This window comes from Oncorhynchus clarkii, chromosome 6 (genome assembly GCF_045791955.1).
Source record: "Oncorhynchus clarkii lewisi isolate Uvic-CL-2024 chromosome 6, UVic_Ocla_1.0, whole genome shotgun sequence".
NCBI classification, from domain to species: domain Eukaryota; kingdom Metazoa; phylum Chordata; class Actinopteri; order Salmoniformes; family Salmonidae; genus Oncorhynchus; species Oncorhynchus clarkii.
In genome coordinates, this window is record NC_092152.1 from 30,300,428 (window position 1) to 30,319,308 (window position 18,881).

Below are 18,881 nucleotides of genomic sequence, written 5' to 3' on the forward strand. Positions count from 1 at the left end.
TGACCAATAACATCTGCTAACCATGTGTATGTGACAAATAAAATGTGATTTGATTTTGATTTGAACACCGGTTACCACTAACACTGACACAGATAGGCTCTGAAACCTGTTGACCTCTCTGCTCTGTTGGTTGGGAAATCATACTGTATGTTGCTGTAGATTGGTGTGTGTGAAAGTTTGCCAAGTCTGTTATTCCTAATAATGTAATGTATTCTGAGCTGCTCTGAGTGACAGAGCATCCTGGCTCTATAGTGTATGTTTATTGTTGTATGTTGATGACATTTTGAGGGATATTGAAGGGAATTGATGTGGTATTATTCAGCTGGACAGGGTCCTTAGCCCAGTAATGCTCCCAGACCAGCTGGTCCTGTCCGTCAGGCCTCTCCCACCCAGAGGGAAGCTGTTCTCCTTTAGTTCAGTCATGTCACAGACTGACAGATGACTGGCATGCATGGAAGCTGATCTTACCCGACCCCTACGCTTCACAATGCCGTACTATATAGATCCACCTCTGCCTCAACACCTCTTACATAACCGAGCCGTAGGTCTAGAGTGTACGGACACTCTCAATGGCATAGTGTTAGACTCAACCGGACACCCTTAGCACAATGTTCACTCTCATGCCCATGAAAGAAGACAAAAAAGCCTGTCTCTTTCCAATCATCAATGAATTAGAGATGCGGATCTCTTTTCCCAGCTCTCAGTACTAAAAGTGTATGGACACGTCACACAATGGCATAGTGTTAGGCACACCAGCCACTCTTTTTTTTTTTTAATTAAAAATTTGTTTAATTTAAATTTTTTTACCCCTTTTTCTCCCCAATTTCGTGGTATCCAATTGTTGTAGTAGCTACTATCTTGTCTCGTTGCTACAACTCCCGTACGGGCTCGGGAGAGACGAAGGTTGAAAGTCATGCGTCCTCCGATACACAACCCAACCAGCCGCACTGCTTCTTAACACAGCGCGCATCCAACCCGGAAGCCAGCCGCACCAATGTGTAGGGGCTACACCGTTGGTTAGCGCGCACTGCGCCCGGCCCACCTCATCGCGCTGGAGCGCGATGAGACAAGGACATCCCCACCGACCAAGCCCTCCCTAACCCGGATGACGCTAGGCCAATTGTTCGTCGCCCCACAGACCTCCCGGTCGCGGCCGGTTACGACAAAGCCTGGGCGTGAACCCAGGGACTCTGATGGCACAGCTGGCGCTGCAGTACAGCACCCTTAACCACTGCGCCACCACTCTTAACCTATGTCCACTCTCACACTCTCACAGAAGAAAATAACCCCATCTCTTGCCCTAGGGTACTATAACTGGAACCCTAATCACTAATTAATTATATAACAAGCCATTTAAAGTGGATATGTCCTCTCCCTCACCCCTCTCCCTCACTCCCTCACCCCTAACCCCACAATGTCCAAGCATCTGTTCCAGTGAGGCCCTGTTTGTTTTGGTGTTTTTATGCAGGGCTGTGTCCAATAACATTCCACTGCGGTCAAGTGGCTCTCACTCTGACCTGTCCCATGGGTCAGACCCCTGAATCTCAGTCCAGACCTCCAGGACCAGAACCAGAGGCCACCCTGGATCACACAGCTCTGTCTGCACTGGGGCTGGGGGGCACCCTCTCCCTGGCTGGTCTCTCTGGGAGGAGAGGGGGTGGGGGGGCTGATGGGGTCAGTGCCAGCAGTCTGGGGCTAAATCTGGACCTGGACATCTACAACAAAAGCATTAAAGTCTAGCAGACCAGCCCAGCCCAGCCTCTATAGTCAGAAAAAGGCATGTGGCACCATATGAAAATCTATTTAAGAGGTGTTATCTATAGGCTTTATGGCCTCTTAAAAGAAATGGTTACAAAGCCAGTGGTATCTTAATGGAAGACTGTGCTGCGTTTATGTCCATGTCTCATCTCCTTTATTCGTCTGTCAGCAGTGGGAGCACACAAAAAGCCTACATCTCTCCTGTCTGTAACAGCACTGACTGAGGTGCACCATCTGCTCCTGGACAATGTGCTTGTGCTTTTACAGTACTGTAGTGTGTATACTACTATAGGAGTTAAGCTGGATTCAATCCTACACAGTTTACATTATTGCACCTCTACAGGCCCATAGCCAAAGTAGTGCTTTACTCCTGTCACATGACATGAGCCCTCTGTTCCTCATCATACTGCTTAGACAGACTGAGAGGGCCAATGATGAGTGAGCTAACTGTTGCTTGGCAGGGACGTCGAACCGCTGTATCTCTCTGTTTGTAAGACCTTGGGATTAATAATAATTAGGCAAAGACTCAGTTTATGCAAAAGGCTCGTACAATTTATTCACGAGAACGTTCTAAAGTCAAGAATGCAAACACAGTCTTTATAACACACACAAATCTTAAGCTACGCCTTGCTCAGACAGTCGGTGTTTTTCCACCTCACAGATACATTGTTTCTTTAATCTGCAACATGCTTCATAATCTTCTGCAAGCCTAACAGTTTCTCCCCTCCACGGGTGGGGACAGAATGTCCTGTAAGGAACACAGTAGTACAACTTGTCTGTCGATAGCTCCTCTTACCATTTGTTTCACACTTGCACCCTGCTTACATACTAAAAAGGAGCAAAAGGTCCTTGTTCTAATTCTGACGAAAACTACATACATCATCAGATTATAGTTTCTAAAGATTTCATACAATTATATGGTTTCAGGGTGGAATATTTTAATCATTACCTTTAATAAAAACAGCATGGGGATGAGGTAGGTAGATTGGGTGGGCTATTTACAGATGGACTATGTACAGCTGCAGCGATCAGTTAGCTGCTCAGATAGCTGATGTTTAAAGTTGGTGAGGGAAATAAAAGTCTCCAGCTTCAGCGATTTTTGCAATTAGTTCCAGTCACTGGCAGCAGAGAACTGGAAGGAAAGGCGGCCAAATGAGGTGTTGGCTTTGGGGATGATCAGTGAGATATACCTGCTGGAACGTGTGCTACGGGTGGGTGTTGTTATCGTGACCAGTGAACTGAGATAAGGCGGAGCTTTACCTAGCATAGACTTATAGATGAGCTGGAGCCAGTGGGTCTGGCGATGAATATGTAGCGAGGGCCAGCCGACTAGAGCATACAGGTCGCAGTGGTGGGTGGTATAAGGTGCTTTAGTAACAAAACGGATGGCACTGTGATAGACTGCATCCAGTTTGCTGAGTAGAGTATTGGAAGCTATTTTGTAGATGACATCGCCGAAGTCGAGGATCAGCAGGATAGTCAGTTTTACTAGGGTAAGTTTGGCGGCGTGAGTGAAGGAGGCTTTGTTGTGAAATAGAAAGCCGATTCTAGACGATAGGGGACCTTCAATGCTGCGGAAATGTTTTGGTACCCTTCCGCAGATCTGTGCCTCGCCACAATCCCGTTTCTGAGCTCTACTGACAATTCCTGTGACCTCATGGCTTGGTTTTTGCTCTGACATGCACTGTCAAATGTGGGACCTTATATAGCCTTACCAAATCATGTCCAATGAATTATATTTTCCATAGGTGGACTCAAATGAAGTTTCAAGTCTCATAGCAACGGGTCTAAAAACTTATGTAAATAAGGTTTTCCTGTTTTTTTTTTGTTTTAATACATTTACAAAAAAATCTAAAAACCTGTTTTGGCTTTGTCATTATGGGGTATTGTGTGTAGATTGCTGAGGTTTAAAAACAATTATAATAATTTTAGATTAAGTCTGTAATGTAACAAAATGTAGAAAAAGTGAAGGTGTCTGAATACTTTCCAAAGGCACTAGTGTGTGTGTGTGTGTGTGTGTGTGTGTGTGTGTGTGTGTGTGTGTGTGTGTGTGTGTGTGTGTGTGTGTGTGCTATTGTTCAAAAGTTTGGGGTTACTTAGAAATGTCCTTGTTTTTGAAAGAAGAGCACATTTTTTGTAAATTAAAATAACATAAAATATATCAGAAATCCAGGGTAGACATTGTTAATGTTGAAAATGACTATTGTTGCTGGAAATGGCTGGTTTTTAATGGAATATCTACATAGGCATACAGAGGCCCATTATCAGCAACCATCACTCCTGTGTTCCAATGGCACGTTGTGTTAGCTAATCCAAGTTTATCATTTTATAAGGCTAATTGATCATTAGAAAACCCTTTTGCAATTATGTTAGCACAGCTGAAAACTGTTGTTCTGATTAAAGAAGCAATGAAACTGGCCTTTAGACTAGTTGAGTATCTGGAGCATCAGCATTTGTGCGTTCGATTACAGGCTCAAAATGGCGGCAAACAAATAACTATCTTCTGAAACTCGTCCGTCTATTCTTGTTCTGAGAAATGAAGGCTATTCCATGCAAGAAATTGCCAAGAAACCTAAGATCTCGTACAACGCTGTGTACTACTCCCTTCACAGAACAGCGCAAACTGTAACCAGAATAGAAAGAGGAGTGGGAGGCCCCGGTGCACAACTGAGCAAGAGGTCAAGTACATTAGAGTGTCTAGTTTGAGAAACAGATGCCTCACAAGTACTCAAATGTCCCTCTTATTCATTGTTGCAAGTTAAAAACACCTGCAAATCAGCTTCAAGTGATTTTAATTTTGGAAATCTGTTCCCAAGTATTACCACGCATAGAGACACGTGATCAAATACAAATGTAAACAAGGTTTGAAATGGTTATGTTTTAGTCAAATATGATCTATTTGGCCTTCTTGCGGTCAATTTGCAGCCTACAACGTATTTATAATTATGTTCCAGCCCCCCGACCATCCACTCAAGTACAAATCGTCCCGCGGCTGAGTCTAGTTGATTCTTGGAGTACATGCTCCCCCTCCCACCTCCAAACGTTCCAGGAAGTTTTCCTGAAATCCTCCAGTGCTCATTCCACCCTAAATGTCAGGAAACTGCTATAAACACAGCTGTAGGGGTTGACGGTTTAGAAGCCTCCCTTTTCTGTCCCTCCCCTGGCCTTGTGTGTTCTGGTCCCATGGTTTCTCACCAGCTGGAAAATGGTATTTGAGTATGATCGACCACCTTTTGTATCTGTTTATGTCTGTGCTGAAATTAACATTGACCCTCAGCTGAGGATAAAAAATTGTTCACACTCACAGTCTAAAATGGATACCAATCCTGATTTAAAAAGCTGTATAACATGAAAATAACCCATCATGCCCCCTCTCTCTGTCTGTGTAGATGGAGGCAGAGCCTGTGATGGCCTCAGAGCCAGTGTTTGCAGTGGAGCCCACGGTGCAGGTGGCATGCTGTCAGGCCCCGGCTACTGTACCCAACGGCTCTTCTGCAGCTCGGGCCAAAGTCGAAGAACGCTCTGGAAAACTGACTACAGAACAGCTGGCCGCCATCGACGATGAGGAGCTCCTGGATAAAATGGTACTTCCCACTCCCCCATATCACACATGCTTACAGTCCTCAAATCCCCAAACGTAAATGTGTTGCAATGTGGTGTTGTTGTTTTTGTGTATTAGTGAAGAGTTTAATCTGATCTGCTGAGAGAACTTATATTTGGAAAGGTCGTACCTTTACATTTCAGTGTGTGTCTGTGTGTCTGTGTGTGTACACTACACTCTGTGTGTCTGTGTGTACACTACACTCTGTGTGTCTGTGTGTGTACACTACACTCTGTGTGAGTGTGCTGTGTGTATTTGTAGCTATATGACTGAGTTTGTCTGAAGACCGACCCCTCTCATTCCTTCCGTCTGTCCTGTTCTTTCCGACAGCTGGATGAGTCCAAGGACTTTGAGGAGAGGAAGATGATCCGACAGGCCATGAGAGATCTGCGTAAGAGGAAGAGAGGTGAGAGAGACCACAGCCAGACTAACCAACCTCGTGTCCCTTCCCTCTCTCCAACCTCTTAACACCTTTCAATTTTTCACTCTCTGTACTTACCTGACCACTCTATACCTCAACCTCATTTCTTTATTTACCTCCTTTTTCTCTCTTCCTTATCCATCTCTTTGTTATTTTCCCCCTCTGGTTTCATATTTGTAGCTGTTGTCTTTTCTCCATCATTGTCTTGTTTTAGTTATGATATTAACTGCTGGGTCTTTCTGCTGGTAGTTTGACCTTCATCAAATCTAGTCTGCATTATGTCTGCCTCATCTCTCGCCATTTTCCATCCTTATTTTCTGATCTTATTTTCACGTTCTCCCATCCTGCTCTCAGAAGCCGTACTGGGATGTACACAGGAGGAAATAGGTAGGAACATCCTGTGTGTTTGCGGACTATGTTAATACAGTATATGCATCCGTGTTAGTCATTTATCAATGTCCCACTTGGCTGTATCCCCTCATTGTCAACCATACTGTCCCACCAGTGCTGTTTCGAGCTTGTCATTTGAGTTTTCTCAATGATACACATTGATCATGAACTGACCAGCAACAACCATGAACACGCGGAACCTGTATGGTGGACAATGAGGGAACGCATGAGTCTTTATGTTTTCTGTAGATGTTGGAGTGACTACCCAGCACTCACCACAGTGCCATATGTGATCTATCAGGAGGATGCGGGGACTTTATGATTCACTCACTGTCTCAGGGCAAACACACCTCATGTTGTTCCATATATGGACGGCTGGGTGCAAAGTGCTAATTGTTTGTTGAGACTCCAGGCAGGACTCGGAACTCTGTATCAGAGAAGTTTCCATGGACTTAGTAGCTAGCCACCCAGTTCATCCCTGTATTACCCTTAACCCTAGCCAATCTGTTGAAACAGTAAGTGAGAGGCCGGAGGTATTTAGTTCCATTATAATGAGCGCTTAACTGTGTCTCTGGGGATTAGGAAGGTATAGGGACAGGTAAGACTGCTAGAGCTCCCAGGCATCGGGTAACAGTAGTGTTGGACAGCGTTCAGTAGCCTTTCTATGCCCGTGTCTCACTGGTCTGACGTGACGTTCAGGGTCTCTGTTTGCACTCTTTAATGTTTGTTTAGCACATGCCCCACCACAGCACAGCCTGGGGTTGGTTGTGTTTGTCTTTCACCTGTGGGTGGCTGTTTGTGTTCCAAGGCATTTGATGGTGCTTTGGAAAGAATCTTGAAATGTACCTCCGCAAACATTCAACCCATGTTTAGTTTGGCTTTGTAGCAGATGAGATGCTGTCAACTTGTTGAGTGCCTCTTCTCCCTCTTTTTCCACTGACCTTTTCCTCTTGCCATCCCTCCTCTCCTCTATCTCAGACCAAAGAGAAAAGGAGAGAGAGGTTCGTCTTGTGGAGCTTCGGCAGCAGAGAGAAGAGCGCGCTCAGAAGGGTCGTACGGGAGGAGGAGGAGCTGAAGAGGTCGTGATGAGGAAGGTGGAGAAGTCAGCTGATGGCTCCACCCTCAGCCAAGTCACCAAGACAAACCACTTCGCCCAGTCTGGTAGGCCAATCACACACCATGTCTTAGGCTGACAACATGGCTGATACATTTGGGCAGAACACTAGCTCCTGCATGATCTTCCCAGGTCAGTTGAAATGGTTCTAATGTACGTGTTTGTGTGTCTAGGTGATGGCAGCAGGACAGCTCACAGCACCATCATGGAGGCCAGTTATGTGAAGAAAACAGACAGTGAGTCATCAATGCATCTTCCTCCTCATTTAAATCATAATTTGATTGCTATCTGTTCTCATCCATATATGGTGTTGTGTGATCTCACCACCACCACCACCTCCCTGTGTTCTGTAGTGGGGACAGTCCAGTCGAAGTCCTACAGCTACTCATCTACCTCTTCCAGCTCCAGCTCTGCCAGGAAAGTGGGCAGGTGAGAACTGAACCCATATAATACTGTGCTGTATTGAATTCTGTGCCTAAACCCTCCTCCTCTGAAACCCCTATAGGATTAACGGAAATTGTGTTGAACTATAATTTACCCCTTCTCTATCTTCCTCCATCAGTGTGTTTGACCGTGAGGATGACACAGCGTCCCGTGCTGCGGAGCGCCGGCAGGCTGAGAAGCGTAAGGAGCTGATGAGAGCCCAGAGTCTGCCCAAGACGTCCGCCGCACAGTCCCGCAAAGCCATGATCGAGAAGTTGGAGAAGGAGAGCGGAGGGTAAGGATAGAAAGAACTGAGAATAGCAAAGAATGAGAAGAGTTTAAACAAGTCTATACTAACATAAACCAATCCCCCTTCAGTCCAGGGAATAAAGCGGTTGCCAAGGTGAACATGGTCCAGCGCTCCGCTAGCTGTGTGGTGCCCAATGCCAACTCCATCAAACAGATGCTACTGGACTGGTGCCGCGCCAAGACCCGCTCATATGAGGTGAGCCAACCCACCATGGCACTATGCTGAGTTTCCTGTCTCCTTAAAGATCTGAGGCATTCACACTTCACACTAGCTCATCCTGCTATGAGGCTTAGGCCTTTATATAACCCCTCTACTGCAATCAAAACCTGCCACCATGTCTTCTCTGTCTGCAATGCTGTGTTCTCTCACATACTCCTGAGTCCAGTCTATGAGGTGACTAATGACATTTGGAAGTATTGGTTAATGCTTTGTGATTGAATATAGTATTCCTCTCCTCCTCTTCTTCTTCTTTCCTCCTGCAGAATGTGGACATCCAGAACTTCTCGTCCAGTTGGAGTGATGGCATGGCGTTCTGTGCCCTGGTCCATAACTTCTTCCCAGAGGCCTTTGACTACTCCTCTCTCACTGCTGCCAACCGCAGACACAACTTTGAGGTGGCCTTCAGCACTGCAGAGTGAGTACACACATACACTTGTAAACTGTACATCATGCATGCGCTCATAGACGTACTGAATGTGATGTCTTGAAGTATGACATGCAGTCAGAACTTCAGCCCTGGGCCCTGGGCTAAATGGAATCTTTACTCTTGGAGTTGCTCCATGGCCATTTACAGCAGAATGGACCAGGGTCTGAGTGAACCATCCTCCGTCCCAAAGACCATCAATCGTCTGACCACCCCAAGGCTCTGTTCGTGGGGAATTAGATCCACTGTAGCTGTCTCCTAAGACCCCCACACTCCTCTTTCTCTGCCCCAGACCCCCACACGCCTATTTCTCTGCCCCACACCCCCACACTCCTCTTTCTCTGCCCCAGACCCCCACATTCCTCTTTCTCTGCCCCAGACCCCCACACGCCTCTTTCTCTGCCCCAGACCCCCACACTCCTCTTTCTCTGCCCCAGACCCCCACACGCCTATTTCTCTGCCCCAGACCCCCACACTCCTCTTTCTCTGCCCCAGACCCCCACACTCCTCTTTCTCTGCCCCAGACCCCCACACTCCTCTTTCTCTGCCCCAGACCCCCACACTCCTCTTTCTCTGCCCCAGACCCCCACACGCCTTTTTCTCTGCCCCAGACCCCCACACTCCTCTTTCTCTGCCCCAGACCCCCACACGCCTATTTCTCTGCCCCACACCCCCACACTCCTCTTTCTCTGCCCCAGACCCCCACACTCCTCTTTCTCTGCCCCAGACCCCCACACGCCTATTTCTCTGAACAGATATGATCCCTCTATTGGGTATGTTTTTTTGACCTCTGTAAAAATCAACACTGAGCTGCCAGTCTATGGAATCCTCAGGCTCAGCAAGACAGGACCTCTGGGTTCTCCCCATCATCTCTTAGCCTTAATACCACCTAACTACCCATTCATGTACAGTAAGAATGTCTGCCTTGAGGAAGGAAAAGAATGTGAATCCACAGGATACAGCCTTTGGATTCATCAGATTCAGCGATTGGACTCAACTCACTGTTTCCAGGGGCCCTACAGTAAGAGGGTTGGGGTGGGCCTGGGCCACTGCTCTTTTTTTATCCCTCCTCTCTCTCATGTCTGTACAGTCAGCTCCTGGATCTGTTACTACCACTACTACTATCTCCTGTACCTTTAAACCTCCACTCTCCATCCACTCTCTCCTCTCAGAGACGTTCTCCTCAGTAACCGCTGTGTGATGTGACCCTCCATCCACCAACCCTGATCTAAACCAGGAAACTCCTGAGACTGACCCCTCCCCAAACAACAACCACCAGGTTACTACAGTACAGGAAGGGCACTTGAGTGACTTCCTCCCAGACCCCTCTCCTTCCCTCTCTCCTTTAATCTGTCCCTCTCCTCCTTCTCCTCTTCCTCACTCCACCTCTGTCATCTCCTCTTTTGATGAGGTCATGTACTGCCGACCTCTGTCCTGTCACCCACCAGTGTCTGTTGTGTTCACCTGTCCTTAGAGCCACTGTGATGATGCTGCTCATGACAAGGACCATGATGATGTAAACACCGAATTGTCAAACGCGTGTTCCTCCTAGCCAGACCCCCAACCCCCTCTTTGCCACTGTGCTGCACTGTCACTCCCTTACCAACCTCACCCCCCCTGCCACTGTGCCTCATCTGGAACCCTCTCTCACACACCTCCAACACAAGCACACCACCCTGTGCCCCACCAGTGTGTTTCTCTTCTAGGTTCACCCTGTGGTCCATGTCTTTATGTCAGTGTAGGATTCTTCTTGTTTTTTTCTTGTCTCTTGTTTTTGTACTGGACAAAACAAAGCCAATGTTCTACCATTGATGTCTCTATAACCTCATGCCCAAGTCTTTTGTCTCAGTGCACAGAAAAAAAACTTTAAAAAAACAAACAAAAAGGCAAAATGGACGTCACCTGACGCTTCATTTGCCATTTTGTTGTGTCTGCGTGTGTGCACATATGTGTCATGTTGTTCATGAAGCATGTCAACTCATGGATGTGTTTGTTAACACAGGGAATGTAATGTTATGGTGTGTTTTTGTGTCTTCTCTCTCCCTCTCTCCACACCCTGGCTATTCTTCTCACTTGGCTGCTCACTGCTCACTCTCTCATCCTCCTTCCTTCTGTCTCCCTCACTTCTACCTGTTCACTTTTCATATATCTGTATTTTCTGTATTTTCGGCTTTCCCCCCTCTTCTCTTTCTCTCCCCCTCCCTCGCCCCCCTCTCTCCCCCTGCTCCCTCTCCGGGGTGCGGGTGCAGGAAGCTGGCTGACTGTCCCGAGCTGTTGGACGTAGAGGACATGGTGCGGATGCGTGAGCCAGATTGGAAGTGTGTGTACACGTACCTGCAGGAGTTCTACAGGGGCCTGGTGACCAAGGGCCTGGTTAAAACCAAAAACTCCTCCTAAGAGTCACACCCCTAGGACCCCAAATGCACTCATGGTGAGAGAGGGAACAGGCCCACGGAGGAACCTCACGCTGGTGCTGGGGTTTATGGGGTGGGATTGGTGTGAGTGGGAGATTCTCAATTGAGCGAAAGTCTATACTCTACTCGTGTCCTCCGTCCTCTTCTCCGGCCATGACCCAGAAACCAATAAGGGGTCGCCATATGTAGGATAATTCATTAATTGGTTAACCGAGGAGTTTCCTCATCTCCTAGATCGTCTCATCCAGCGGAGGATACCAGAGTTTTTCTCTCAAACCCTTGAATCAGCTGTTGTTTACTCGAAGAAGAAAAACATACACACATTTAAAACGATACGCTACTTATACATTTATCCATAAAATATCTAGCACAACTAGATCAATGTATTTTTACCACTTTACACATGACATTTGCCTGATGACGAGCTAGTTGCGAAGGAGAGTCTTATTTCATATATGAGCATTTGTTTCCACGTTTCCTCTCCTCGATGACTCCTATCCTCGATTACCACTGACCTTTTTCAAAAGGAGGCGAGGAGAGGACAGAGAAGAGGACGTGAGGAATTGAGCAAATCCAATTGAGATTCTCCCAGTGTGTGACTGTGGGTGTAGGAGTGCATGTTGTCGGGGGGTCAGGATCAACAACAGTGCCACCAGTTCCATCATATTATGATGGTGAAGTCAGACAGGAGAAGAGTAAGCCATCCATTAATACAATCAAGATCATTATCCTGCAGGAAGTCATATGAAGTTGTAGGAAGCGTACTCTTAGTGTAAGTCAGAGCTCAGTTTTCTCCGCCCTGTGAGCCGGTGCTGGGGTCCAGAGGCCCAAACATGGACTGTGAGTGTGTGACTGCAGTCAGAGCCAGGTTCCAGGCTCCAGCCAGGCAGAGGGCCAGCCATCAGCACACCCCATCTGCAGCTCCACACTTTAAAAGGAGCTGCCGCAACACAACACTGGAGTGGAAACAGAGATTGGAAACAAAGTGGAGAGGAAAAAGAAATGTCAGACCTGTGCTGTGTGAAGCATGTGTATCATCTCCCCTCATTTAGTGACTTCAGAGTTACTGATGTTTTTCTACTTGAAGTGTATAAAGCCTGGTCAGTTATATAAGCCGTTGTTGAATGACATAAATAGACTTATCTCCTTAGTATCTAACACAACAAAGAAAAACTTCATACATAGTTTTACAGGGTTGACATTTGTGTTTGTCTTTGAGGGGCTAGGTTACTATCTGCTGGTATAGTAGCTGACTCCCTCCCACCTTGCAGCTGTTTCCCAGAGCTCTCCCTCTCCTCCTGCTCTGCGCTCCTGGTTGGGCAGCTCACACTGCCATACTGTTGACTTTGTCAGTCAACTACAGTACTTTTAGGGTTTAGTAGTCAAGTGTTCCTCCATGTGGTTATATTCCTGCATTGCACATATATTATTTTGTTTACCAAATGGCAGAATATGTTTGGAACAGATACTTTGTAGTGTCTCCCTCTTGCCTGGTTAGTTTGGGTGGATAAAAAAGCTTTTGTGAGGAGCGGTGTTTGTGGAGAGAATGTCATATTTTATCCTTACCATCACTCTGTTCATCTCTCTCTTTCGCCATCTCCCCACCTCTCCCTTTCTCCATCTCACCATCTCTCCATCTCCGTTCCTTAGGGAATGTGCCAACTGCATGCCCCTTCTGGAGGTGGAGGACATGATGATCATGGGGAGGAAGCCTGACTCCAAGTGTGTGTTCACCTACGTGCAGTCACTGGTCAACCACCTGCGCAGGCACGAGATGAATCTCGCCAAGGCCTTTGCCAAACTCCAGGGCACCGACTTCTGATCTGCCCCTGAGCTCACAGTGTGTCCTCTCCCATCGCACCACTATACTGTACCCCTCTTGTCCTCCTGAGCCCTGTCCCTCAACACCACCCCTGTCCCAACAGGCTGACAGCAGCCCAGACTCTGAGTGAGGGGTGTTACTGATTTGCACATCTCTGATGGCCAACGACGGAAGAGTGTTTGTGTAGGAGTGTCTATCTCTCATGATTATCTTTGTTGACAGTGGTGGCATGTCAGACAGAAATTCCCCTCCTCTGGACACACATTTGTTCAGGCTGTGCGAACCTTCCCAAAGGAAAACTCCAACGTTTTCATTATAGAGAATCTTTTTAAGCTTTAATTGATACGTTATACTGAAATGAAGTTGTAGTCTATCAGTAGGCAATTCTATTCATGCTTTGGAAGTCCTAGGGTTATGGCACCAACAAAACCCTGCATGAAATGAACATGAGAAAAATATGCATTTTATTGTACTCACTCACTCACCTTAATGCCTACATGTTTTTTTCTGTGACAATTGTAAGATGTTACTCAAGCTGTTGGTGATTATGAAGAAAATGAATATGCATCCGTTTTATATTCCTTCAGTCCCCACTCTGGTTCTGTTTAAGGTGTTAACAAATCTACTTGCTTTTTAAAACACATCTACTTGAATTGTTTTAAATAGTCCTTATTATTTCTATTTTGTTGTTAATAATTATCATTATTTAAGTTTATTCATAAGCACTGGTATGGAGGGATGTTATTCAGTCATTGTGTTATATAGTAGTTAGCATTATGACATTGGTGGATCTGTTTGTACAGCCCTATGCTGAGTAAGAACCATATCTGAATCTACAAACCCAGATGACGTTAAAGCCATACTAGGTTGTAATAGCAATTTTCTAATACTGAAATGTTAAAGCCAGACTAGGTTGTAATAGCCATTTTCTAATACTGAAATGTTAAAGCCAGACTAGGTTGTAATAGCCATTTTCTAATACTGAGATGTTAAAGCCAGACAAGGTTGTAATAGCCATTTTCTAATACTGAGATGTTATGAAAGTAGTTGTGTAACTATAATTAATTGTGTATTTACACCACTCATATTTACATCATTTTTGTCAAAGTGTAGAAACACCAGTGTTGAAAAGTAGGTTCCAAGTGCTTCTCAAACAGGTAAAATCACACATTGGTGTTGTTTCTAGATTATCATGTCTTTATTTCAGCTCTTCTCCCTGTCCTTGCCTCAGTTTGTTTCATTGGGGCATCAAAATAATCAGCATAGGGTTGTCACATTCATGTTTGAGATGCCAGCAAGAATAAGGCTGTGACCTCAACGATTTCCCTTCAAAATAAAAGTCCAGCAATGAAGATGGTATAAAAATAATACAAATGGTCGAAACACGTAACATTTTATTAGGACATTTTCTTTCCTAATAATTTTTTAAATATTTTGTTTAACAATATAAAAAAAGGAAAATAGTTTCCCAACGCCCATACGATCAGACTGAGCATTCAAATAGCCAAAATAGGCGCAGGAAAATAATTGATAAAAAATATTTTTCTTTAAATAAACACACAGAGTGATTTATTAGACAGAGTGATGATTTAAAAATACAATTAAAAAGACTGCATGGGGGCTTTAAGGGCCACAAAATTAGCAGCCATGACTGGGGTGTAAACTCTGTGGATTTGGAAACTAGAAGTGCTGTTGAGTAGAATGGACACCCCTTTTACTGTGACACAATGTACAGAACATTTTGTACAGTCCAAAAAATGATAGAACAGAAAAAAAAACATTGTTGACCATTTACGCATGAAAAAAGAGACACATATCATAGAAATACTTTAAATAATAATTTGTTTGATAATGTATAAAATATATTGATAATTGTGCACATTTTCCATAATTTTCTCCCTAGTTATTAATATACAAAGTATACAGGACAGGACTCAAAATCTGTGACCTGGAAGTGCTTAGTTATTTTTGCCAGATTCACAATGGTGTCACATTCACACTGCCAGCACCATATGCTTTGAAGTTTTGTTTCATGAGTGTTTCATTTCTATGAATCAAACCTATAGCCAGAACAAAGTTTATGGTAATGTGATTATTTGATTGAATATGAAAGGTTTGTTGGCGAGGCCAACTTCTCTTCTCTACATCCTTTGGCCCAATGAAGGCTGGCTTTCAGCTCAGTCGATTCTATGACCGATGAACAGGAGAGTATTACTGATAAAGGCTAAATGTACTTTATTTCCAATGTATATTTTCTGAACTTAAGTGAAGAAAAAATATATATATATTCCATTATATATTATGATTTATATATCAAGAATTGTAATACTTTTCAGTTAGATTTAGAACTGGTTTTGATGTAATTAACTGCTTTGTTCTCTGTACATCTGTAATAGAGACTTGAGAAAGTTACACTTTTTCAATATTCCGCTCCTGCCAATTTGGCAATCAGAGAGAGCTTTCTCAAACTAGTGAATCCTGTACTGTACATACAGTGCATTCAGAAAGTATTCAGACCCCTTGACTTTTCACACATTTTGTTATGTTGCAGCCTTATTCTAAAATTGATTAAATAAATACACATTTTCATCAATATACACACAATACCCCATAATGACAAAGCAATAACAAGTTGGTAGAAACCTGTTTTTGCAAATGTATAAAAAGAAGAAACACAAGTATTCAGATCCTTTCCTATGAGACTCAGGTGCATCCTGTTTCCATTGATCATCCTTGAAATGTCAGGCTCGAGGGAAAGATGAACAGAGCAAAGTACAAAGATATCCTTGATGAAAACCTGCTCCAGAGCACTCAGGACCTCAGACTAGGGCGAAGGTTCACCTTCCAACAGGACAACAACCCTAAGCACACAGCCAAAACAACGCAGGAGTGGCTTCGGGACAAGTCTCTGAATGTCCTTGAGTGTCCCAGCCAGAGCCCATACTTGAACCCAGTCAAACATCTCTGGAGAGACCTGAAAATAGCTGTGCAACTATTCTCCCCATCCAACCTGACAGAGCTTGAGCAGATCTGCAGAGAAGATTGGGAGAAACTCCCCAAATACAGGTGTTCTATGCTTGTAGCGTCATACCCAAGAAGACTCAAGGCTGTAATCGCTGCCAAAGGTGCTTCAACAAAGTACTGAGTCAAGTGTCTGAATAAATTTGCAAAAATGTCTAAAAACCGTTTTTTCCTTTCTCATTTTGAGGTATTGTGTGTAGATCTCATACATTTTAGAATAAGGGTGTAACGTAACAAAATGTGAATGCACTGTACATGCTTGGACACATTATAATTCCTTGTTTTTGTAGAAGAGTACTGGCCCCCCCTCAGAGCCTGGTTCCTCTCTAGGTTTCTTCCGAGGTTCCTGCCTTTCAAGGGAGTTTTTCCTAGCCACTGTGCTTCTATATCTGCATTGCTTGCTGTTTTGGGGTTTTAGGATGGGATTCTGTATAAGATCTTTGTGACATCTTTTTACATCTGCTGATGTAAAAAGGGCTTTATAAATACATTTGTACTCCACAATTAAATGTAAATTAACAATTAAAACCAATTTAAGTTATAAATATTTGTTGTTGATTGTTTGTCTTTAAGTTGTCTGTTACTGTAAAAAAAACAATTGTGTATGTGTTTGCAATGGGAATTTGTTTTTAGAATGGATAGTCTAGAAATGGCAAATGGATGGTATACACATTTTCAAAAATATTGAGTGACACATTTTTCTTTTACAACTAATTGTCATCCCCTTCACTTGAATCCCCTTGTGCCTAAGCCCCACACACCAGGCATCATTCAGTTCCACAGTGTACAGGAAGTCATTTTACACACGAGATCAGCAGAGAGACCACATACTTGACACTTTGTGGTAAATCATACGCATCACCAGAAATAAATGGACAAACAGCAGGAAAAATGTACATGCAATTTTAGTGTGACCTTCAAAACCTTTTCTGATGCTACAGAGACTGTTCCCTCAAGTGCTAATCCAGGACCTGCTTGTCATTCTGATCCAAAACATTTCTGTTATGAGATGCAGAAACAAACTGGTCTTGGACCAGAACTGGGGGTGAGTAGCCCTGTCTATCCAGGTCCACACTCCTCTTTACTGCTGTGAGGGTTATAGGTCATAGTGTTTGGCCTCTCCGTGGACTCTGAGGAAGCGTTGTCTGGGGGAGCTGAGGAGGGGGAGGACTGGGATTTGGGGGTGCCTTTGAAGGGGCTGTCCTTGGCGGGGGAGAAGCAGAACTCCACTGGGATCACATCCTCAGGCTGAGCCTTCTTGTAGAAGCCCAACTTCTCGCTGATCTCAGAGCAGGCCATGTCAGACAGGGCGATGCACTGAACAGGGCAGTCATACAGGTGAGAAGCATATCCTCACAAGAACTCTCTATACCCTATTCTTTCACAAGATATATCATTGCACAAATAGGTTTTTCATACAATTTCTGTGCAATGGTAGGCCCACCCTTTACATGCTTGCATCTCTATGACAAATATTTTATTAACCATTATAGCTCACTAGTGAGAACCTACAAACAGCACAGAAAATGATTAACACCAGAGATGTGATAAAGATACATTAAAACTTCAGTGTGTTTCAGCAGCTCACTTACGTCCAGCTCTTCATAGCAGTGATTAAGGAGGACAAGCTCAGGTTTGGCCCCAGGGATGTGCTACATTACCAGGTTATGGCTGGGGTGGCATGGGTCAGGGGTCACAAACATAAAAAGAAGGCAAACAGGGAAATGCAATGCCCGTGGACAGGCTTCTGACACCCCAGTCCAGGACAACTTCCTTCACGCCCCAGTACCCTGCCTGCTGTCTTGTCAGACTAGCTATACTGAGCAAAAATATTAATGTAGCATGTAAAGTGTCGGTCCCATGTTTCATGAGCTGAATATATATAAGATCCCAGAATGTTCCATGCACACACAAGCTTATTTCGCTAGTGAGCATTTCTCATTTGCCAAGATATTCCATCCACGTGACAGGTGTGGCATATCAAGAAGATGATTAAACTGCATGTTCATTACACAGGTGCACCTTGTGTTAGGGACAATAAAAGGCCACTGTAAAATGTGCAGTTGCCACAGATGTCTCAAGTTTTGAGGTAGCATGCAATTGGAATGCTAACTGCAGGAATGCCCACCAGAGCTGCTGCCAGAGAATTTCATGTTTATTTCTCTACCATAAGCTGCCTCCAATGTCGTTATAGAGAATTTGGCAGTAGGTCCAACCGGCTTCACAACCGCAAACCACATGTAACCACGCCAGCCCAGAAACTCCACATCCAGCTTCTTCACCTGCGGGATCATCTGAGACCACCCATCCGGATAGCTGATGAAACTGTGGGTTTGCACAAGTGAAGAATTTCTGCACTAACTGTCAGAAACCGTCTCAGGGAAGCTCATCTGCGTGCTCGTTGTCCACACCAGTGTCTTGACCTGACTGCTGTTCGGTATCGTGACTGACTTCAGTGGGCAAATTCTCCCCTTCAATGGCCACTGGCATGCTGGAGAAGTGTGTTTTTCACGGATGAATCCCGGTTTCAACTGTACAGAGCAGATGTCAGACAGCGTGTATGGCATCGTGTGGGCGAGTGGTTTGCTGATGTCAACTTTGTGAACAGAGTGCCCATAGTGGCAGTGGGGTTAAGGTATGGGCAGGCATAAGCTATGGACAACGAACACAATTGCATTTTATCAATGGCAATTTGAATGCGAAGAGATACCGTGATGAGATCCCGAAGCCCATTGTTTTGTCATTCATCTGCCGCCATCACCTCATGTTTCAGCATGATAATTCACGGCCCCATGTCGTTCACAATTCCTGGAAGCTGAAAATGTCCCAGTTCTTCCATGGCCTGCATACTCACCAGACATGTCACCCATTGAGCATGTTTGGGATGCTCTATATTAACGTGTACGACAACGTGTTCCAGTTCCCACCAATATCCAGCAACTATCCACAGCCATTGAAGAGGTG

General features: G+C 44.8%; 1 protein-coding gene and 1 pseudogene across 5 annotated transcripts in view; one reads left to right on the forward strand and one right to left on the reverse strand.

The window, feature by feature from the left end:
* LOC139410952 (smoothelin b) overlaps window positions 1-14,083 on the forward strand; it is a 93,265-nt gene extending 79,182 nt beyond the window's left edge. For 2 of the 5 annotated variants that reach the window (XM_071156657.1, XM_071156661.1), the window contains 10 exons: window positions 5,148-5,342; window positions 5,690-5,765; window positions 6,135-6,167; window positions 7,149-7,331; window positions 7,458-7,520; window positions 7,638-7,713; window positions 7,847-8,002; window positions 8,086-8,212; window positions 8,500-8,651; window positions 12,725-13,549. In XM_071156657.1, coding sequence (XP_071012758.1) covers window positions 5,148-5,342; window positions 5,690-5,765; window positions 6,135-6,167; window positions 7,149-7,331; window positions 7,458-7,520; window positions 7,638-7,713; window positions 7,847-8,002; window positions 8,086-8,212; window positions 8,500-8,651; window positions 12,725-12,896 — 1,233 coding nt within the window. In that variant the 3' untranslated portion in view covers window positions 12,897-13,549. Of the gene's footprint in view, window positions 1-5,147; window positions 5,343-5,689; window positions 5,766-6,134; window positions 6,168-7,148; window positions 7,332-7,457; window positions 7,521-7,637; window positions 7,714-7,846; window positions 8,003-8,085; window positions 8,213-8,499; window positions 8,652-10,909; window positions 11,092-12,724 lie in introns of all 5 variants that reach the window. The other 3 variants (XM_071156658.1, XM_071156660.1, XM_071156659.1) reach the window with 3 other exon arrangements.
* A 2,930-nt stretch (window positions 14,084-17,013) lies between these two features.
* On the reverse strand, window positions 17,014-18,211 carry LOC139412346 (selenoprotein M-like; annotated as a pseudogene).
* Between the last annotated feature and the right edge of the window lie 670 nt (window positions 18,212-18,881).